Source organism: Ascidia mentula, chromosome 4, assembly GCF_947561715.1.
Source record: "Ascidia mentula chromosome 4, kaAscMent1.1, whole genome shotgun sequence".
Lineage (NCBI taxonomy): Eukaryota > Metazoa > Chordata > Ascidiacea > Phlebobranchia > Ascidiidae > Ascidia > Ascidia mentula.
This window is the reverse complement of record NC_138569.1, coordinates 21,989,727-21,997,376: the sequence shown is the minus strand read 5'-3', so window position 1 is coordinate 21,997,376 and position 7,650 is coordinate 21,989,727. Positions and strand designations below refer to the sequence as shown.

Genomic DNA, 7,650 nt, shown 5'->3' with positions numbered 1-7,650 from the left:
AATTAGTTTTGGTGCTGGGAAATGCCCACCGTGTGACGCAATTAAGTTAAATTTACGGTTGAATGAGCGCACATGTGCGTGCTGTTGTCATAGCGAATTTTAGGGTGTTTGGGGCAGTTTTAGTGGGGTTTTGAGCTATTCCAATTAGGTAGTAACTTGCTGGTGGGTGCTGCTGAAATTTATGTTGAAAATGGAGCAAAAAAATCAGACTGTATTTGTGGAAAAATGAATCGTTTAAGTGTCCAATCATTTGTGATTTTATGAAAGATCCATTTCATATCTACAAAGTTTGATCAAAATTAGTCTCTGAAAAAATGGTTTTGCCACCCCCCTAGGGCCATTTGCCCTTCTGGTTACTCAGTATTTTGGTAAAAAAAGAGCAACAAAAAATGGAACTGGATTTTGCAGAAAAATGAATAGTTCAACTACCCACTCATTGGCATTTTTTTGTAAGTTCCAACTCTTCTCTATGCGATGGCATCAAATTTAGTTGCTGAAAAAGTGTCAAAGCCCTCCCCTAAGGGCTGGGTATACGCCCCTGTTGGTCATATGATCTTCCAGGAGGCCCAACAAGTCCTTGCTCTGTACAGTCTCATCCAGGAGCAATTTTTTTTTCAACTTTGTTGAATTTTAGGTCCCTATGTAAGTCACAAGACCCATCAACGGTCATTGGGAAACAACTAGATGCATTACAGCCGAGGGCCATGAAAACAGGATTTCTTCAATTTAATACCCATATAGGTCCTTAAATGCTAAACTTAGAACTGTTCTTGGTGAAAAGGGGAGTTCATAATGGTTCTAATATTGCCAGTTAAACCGTGGGCATATCAACTGTTACGTCTTACAAGTAGCGATAATGAACCCTTGTCATGTTGACAATGCAATCAAGCGGGAACATAACTACATGTATTTGTTATCAATAAGCATGTAACTAAAGCTTGGTTTGGTGTACGAATGCAAGGTTAGAAAATCCACTCGATTCTGGATTACAAGATAAAAGAAGAGTTCCTTTTATGCGAAATTGGCGAAAATCAGAATGTTTTTGTAACCTAAACAAAATTATAAATAATGTCCCCCCCTCAATTCGTACAAAATTGGAAAATGCCTAAACAGAGTTTTTGCTTGAGTAAGTTCCGGTGTTGTGCTTTAATAAAAAACACTATTTCTTATGGATGATGTCACCGGAAAAACCAATGTCACACAAAACATGTTGGAATAGGGTGGCAAGATTTATACATTGTTGCATCTGAACCAACATAGAAATAAAGACAACATTTAAAAATATGGGTATCAATATTTCAAAGCGAGTCATCAGAAAGTTTGTATGAAACGTTATGTTTGATTGCAGTATTATATTTTATCCACAATAGTGAATAACCAAGAACTCCCAAGTTCCATCTGATTGACATGTGTTTTGGTCTACCGAACCAACCGGCGATCCCGGTGTGCATTCGTACGTGACCACTTCTAGAGGTGAATAAATGTCCTTGACTGGCCTGTGCTGTGTTGCTGCAGCTCCTGATTGGTTTGGTGGAGGACCACACACTAAACAAACACACATACGTTTCACAATCACATAACACTTCACATTTTATAACAAACTGTTGGTATTGGAGTGAAATTAAAAATAAGTTCTTGAAAGACCAAAACCATTACAAAGCATGCGCTACAAAAACTAAAACCATGAAGATCACAAATACATGATTGGCAGAAACATTTTATGGTGGAAATCAAAATCTTAACAAAGGCACACATTTAAAGAACAACATCAAGTTTGTTGCATCAGATACCAACAATTAAAAAGTGGAAACAACAAACAAACCATTGCTTCAGTTTTGTTAAAATCACTAATACATGTTGCTCAAAAAGCCATATAGCAGAATAATAAAACACATGAGATTAAATCTCAGTTTAAGGCATGAACATTACTTACCGATAGGCCCACACTGAGGGTTAGCCTCCCAGCATCCAGTACTTAGGCAGTTTATGGAGCTTGAACCAAATATTTCATACCCAGTAACACAGGTGTAGGTTACTGGACTATTTAAAGTTGGGGAGAATATTCCAGTGGATGGGGTTTTAGTGTTCATGTTCGTGATGTCCGGTGGGTCGCCACAAACTGTGACAATAAATTATTACTGATACAAACTGTGACAATAAATTATTACCGATACAAACTGTGACAATAAATTATTACTGATACAAACTGTGACAATAAATTATTGCTGATACAATCTGGGATTTTGTGTAAACAGACACAAAGTTGATATTTTGTTACCAAAGAGTTTTTGTGATAAACAGTTCTTATCCATGCAGACAGTGGTCTAATGTTAAATTTAAGGCTTGCTGTTATACACCAGCCTGCTCAAAAATGAATGATTTTAATTTACAGTACTGACCAACATTTTGTGATTCGTAAAAATATCTAAGATTGTTGCTACAACTATAACTTCACCTAGATGCAAATTATTAACAGAGCAATCGGGTAAACTTTCTGAACCTATTTCTTCATATATTATGTTAGGTTGCTTTGGGTTTTTTACCAGACTTTGCAAAAAGATAATTATATGAGTAACGACCTTTCACTTTTACACTGGAATAACATAAATATGCAGATAGGACATCAATAAAAGTCATAGCATAGTTTTTCAATAAACAGAAATTTTCTAAACCAGTTCACTGTGTACTTACAACTTGAACATGACGACAAAGAAACACTAGTAACAGACCATGCACCATTAACCTAGCAAGTATTATTGACATTAAAGCATTGAGTAACAAAATGAAAACAGTATTAAGAAATGTGTTCAAATCAAACAAACATAAACGTTTTTTAGCACAACAATGACCAAAAGTTACTTTAGTCCTGAATATTTTCAGAAAACTGATATAACCAATTACCATTCTCTTTGCACTGTGGGTTTTCAGTCCACACTCCAGTACTTTGACAAGTTATTGAAGCACTTCCTACCAAGGTATAACCAGAGGCACATACATATGTTACTGTGGGATTTTCTGCTGATGAGTAAGGTCCGGTAGAGGGTGTAACACTTTGCACATTGCTAATAGTTGGAGGGTCAGAACATACTGAAAGTAAAAATTATTACTATACAACCATAGCCACCAAGTGGTTGGAGTGACAGAGCTGCAAACTAATGGTTTGTGTGATAAAAAGTTATGGCAACTTTCTATAAAAATAACATATATGATGTTTGGAAAACATGTGATTAACCGTAGTTTAACGTTGCGGAAATTCCAACAAGAAAACATATTTTATCTCAAGTGTAACAAATTGTTTTTATTATCATTTTTAATGAATAGCTATTGTATAATACAATAACAACAACAACTCTAACAAACACTTACGTGCAGGACATGATGGCAATGAAGCACCAGTTATAGACCATGTACCATCATCCTGGCAAGTATTCATGGTTGTACCAGTTGGTGTTGAACCATCATCACATGAGTAAGTAATTTGTGTTGTTCTTGCATAAACACCAGTCACCGGTAAAAAAGAACCATCATCAATCGATGGAGGCGAATAACAAGCTAAAATAGAAACAGACATTAGTTCCAAATATGTGATGCATTCCTTACAATTTTATTAAATTTTTGCTGATAGTTTTTTTTACCCAACAGCCTAAACACAACATAATTAAATCACGTAAAAACTTTCTACTTGTGAACGTTTTACAACAATCTCTTAAACTCAAGTTATATTTAATGAACAGACCTTTGGGATGACAGAAAGGGATTTCACTCCAAGTTTTGTTGTTACAAGTAACTTGTGCAGTTCCAAGCAGTGTGTGCGTTGTAGTATCAAAACAACTATATGTAACCATATCACCAGAGTTATACTGATCCAGAACAGGAGTAAATGAGCCAGCAGCTATGTTTGGCGGTTTGTTGCATACTAAAAATAATAAAGACCTTTTTAAGAATGGTTTGAGTGGAAGGATTTTTCATGGGGCTTAACTATCATTAGGCTTATTTGAATATATATGCATATATATTTTTGAAAGGTGTTCAACATTTTGTTTTTGCTTCAACATTTATGAACTAAAACATCATTGCTACTAAACAAGCAACCGCACTTGACTTCTAGTAAGATGAGGCTAACAAATAAAGCAATGTGCATAAAAAGTTGTAGGTTTTTTAGATATGGGACTACACTGTATATCAAAATGTTAACTTATATATTTTTTACCATAGATGCATTTCCCGAAAGACAGGTATTATAATGACGAAAAACTTACCATATGTATTGTAACAGACTGGTGCAGTATCTTTGTCCCATGTTCCATCATTGAGGCAAGTCAGTATTGGATCACCCTGGATTTGGTGTGGACATGAATATGTTACAGTTTCTGCTGGGTCATAGGAATCTTTGATTGGTGAATATGTTCCAGCATCAATGCTTGGTGGAGAAGAGCATGCTGTGAAACAAATAAATGCAAAAAAAATTAAAATCAAGTGGCTGGAAGGATAAAAACAAGCTGCTCTATTGTTATTCCAGCAACAGCCCCAAAGTTTTTTCTTATCACTTTATAAAAACCACCATTATCCCAATACCTTGTAGGGCAAAAAAATAAACCACATCTCACACCAGTTTCTTGGCATTGCAATGAAGTTGAATCTAGACAAAAAACACTTCAGAAAACTATTCGCAATTGGGATATTGCTGCTAATACAAATGTGGAACAAATCTGTTTTAAATACAGAAAGAACTGAGTAATTTAATTGCTTGGGCTAGCAAACAATCAACAACACGCCATCTTCAAACATACGCGAGAAGTTAAATTGTGTTCTGTTAAAGTAGACGTAGCACACGTAAAAATGCGACGAGAAATACCAGACAATCCTTACCAATTCCTCAAAAATGTGTACAAGTGCCATTTTATCGGTTGCTTTTGTTTGTTAACTATGTCCATGATAGGTAAGTTTGTTCATTGTTAGGGTAGTCACGCTGTACCTTGCATTATGTCCATGATAGGTAAGTTTCCCAATTGTTAGGGTAGTCACGCTATACCTTGCACTATGTCCATGATAGGTAAGTTTGTTAAACGTTAAGGTAGTCACGCTATACCTTGAAATATGTCCATGATGGGTAAGTTTGTTAAACGTTAAGGTAGTCACGCTATACCTTGAAATATGTCCATGATAGGTAAGTTTGTTAAACGTTAAGGTAGTCACGCTATACCTTGAAATATGTCCATGATAGGTAAGTTTGTTAAACGTTAAGGTAGTCACGCTATACCTTGAAATATGTCCATGATGGGTAAGTTTGTTAAACGTTAGGGTAGTCACGCTATACCTTGAAATATGTCCATGATAGGTAAGTTTCCCAATTGTTAGGGTAGTCACGCTATACCTTGAAATATGTCCATCATAGGTAAGTTTCCCAATTGTTAGGGTAGTCACGCTGTACCTTGCATTATGTCCATGATAGGTAAGTTTCCCAATTGTTAGGGTAGTCACGCTATACCTTGAAATATGTCCATGATAGGTAAGTTTGTTAAACGTTAAGGTAGTCACGCTATACCTTGAAATATGTCCATGATGGGTAAGTTTGTTAAACGTTAGGGTAGTTACGCTATACCTTGAAATATGTCCATGATAGGTAAGTTTCCCAATTGTTAGGGTAGTCACGCTATACCTTGAAATATGTCCATGATAGGTAAGTTTGTTAAACGTTAGGGTAGTCACGCTATACCTTGCACTATGTCCATCATAGGTAAGTTTCTTTATTGTTATGGTAGTCACGCTATACCTTGAAATATGTCCATCATAGGTAAGTTTCCTAATTGTTAGGGTAGTCACGCTATACCTTGCAACATGTCCATGATAGGTAAGTTTGTTAAACGTTAGGGTAGTCACGCTATACCTTGCACTATGTCCATGATAGGTAAGTTTGTTAAACGTTAGGGTAGTCACGCTATACCTTGCACTATGTCCATGATAGGTAAGTTTGTTAAACGTTAGGGTAGTCACGCTATACCTTGCACTATGTCCATGATAGGTAAGTTTGTTAAACGTTAGGGTAGTCACGCTATACCTTGCACTATGTGCATGATTGGTAAGTTTGTTAATTGTTAGTGTAGTCCCGCTATACCTTGGATTGTGACGCAATAAGTAGCTTTGTTCCACGTAAGGGTAGTCACGCTGGACATAGTAAGGGTAGTCATCATGGACATAGTGCAGTGTATAGCGTGACTTCCTTAACGTTTAACAAAGTTACCTATCGTGGACATAGTGCAAGGTATAGCGTGACTACCCTAACAATAAAAAAACTTACCTATGATGGACATAGTGCAAGGTATAGCGTGACTACCCTAACAATAAAAAAACTTACCTATGATGGACATAGTGCAAGGTATTGCAGCGTACAAGTAGGATTCCCCAATCGCTGCTTTGCTAAAGCTAAAGTCTGTTTGCGTGTTCTTGCTGATATAGACTACTGAATTAAAAGCTCCGTGAACAGACTTCTTTATTATTGGAAACACACGATTGCAATTACCAGGTGGCTTAAGTTTAACTTGTTTCAAGCGCGTTTAACACGTGACTGAATTGCAGCGAATTTAACTATCAAAAGAACGTGCGAACGTTTACAGCGCGATGGCAAGAATAACGACAGGGCCGCGAGAATACGAGCGACTGAGAGAGTAGACAAGACTAGCCTCGACTAGACTGTTGAAGGATTACGAAAATGGGCGTTTCATAACAAAGTGTCAGAAAAAATGTGTTGTCCAGCAGGATGCCAGAAGGCCTGTTGGAGCTCCGGCAGGAAAGCTTAACACCGTCTGCAGTCTTCGGTCCGTATGTGTTCCAAATGAGTAAAGAATTAAGTAGGGAAACATGCGTGTTGCTACAGTACAGCGTGACTCCCCTAACAATAAAGAAACTTACCTATGATGGACATAGTGCAAGGTATAGCGTGACTACCCTAACAATAAAAAAACTTACCTATGATGGACATAGTGCAAGGTATAGCGTGACTACCCTAACAATTGGGAAACTTACCTATGATGGACATAGTGCAAGGTATAGCGTGACTACCCTAACAATAAAAAAAATTACCTATGATGGACATAGTGCAAGGTATAGCGTGACTACCTTACCAATTAACAAATTTACCTATCATGGTCATAGTGCAATGTATAGCGTGACTACTCTAACGTTTAACAAACTTACCTATCATGGACATAGTGCAAGGTATAGCGTGACTGCCCTAACAATAAAGAAACTTACCTATGATGGACATAGTGCAATGTATAGCGTGACTACCTTAACGTTTAACAAACTTACCAATCGTGGACACAGTGCAAGGTATAGCGTGACTACATTAACGTTTAACAAACTTACCTATCATGGACCAAGTGCAAGGTATAGCGTGACTACATTAACGTTTAACAAAATTACCTATGATGGACATAGTGCAAGGTATAGCGTGACTACCTTACCAATTAACAAATTTACCTATCATGGTCATAGTGCAATGTATAGCGTGACTACTCTAACGTTTAACAAACTTACCTATCATGGACATAGTGCAAGGTATAGCGTGACTGCCCTAACAATAAAGAAACTTACCTATGATGGACATAGTGCAATGTATAGCGTGACTACCTTAACGTTTAACAAACTTAC

At 36.9% G+C, this 7,650-nt stretch overlaps 1 protein-coding gene across 1 annotated transcript; it reads right to left on the bottom strand.

The window, feature by feature from the left end:
- Positions 1-942: 942 nt before the first annotated feature.
- On the bottom strand, positions 943-4,899 carry LOC145898341 (complement factor H-like). Its single transcript, XM_082986769.1, has 7 exons — positions 4,791-4,899; positions 4,260-4,439; positions 3,737-3,916; positions 3,367-3,552; positions 2,902-3,087; positions 1,934-2,119; positions 943-1,545 (listed from the first exon to the last, which is right to left on the bottom strand). The coding sequence occupies exons 1-7, from the start codon at positions 4,897-4,899 to the stop codon at positions 1,358-1,360; spliced, it is 1,215 nt and encodes a 404-aa protein (XP_082842895.1). The 3' UTR covers positions 943-1,357.
- Between the last annotated feature and the right edge of the window lie 2,751 nt (positions 4,900-7,650).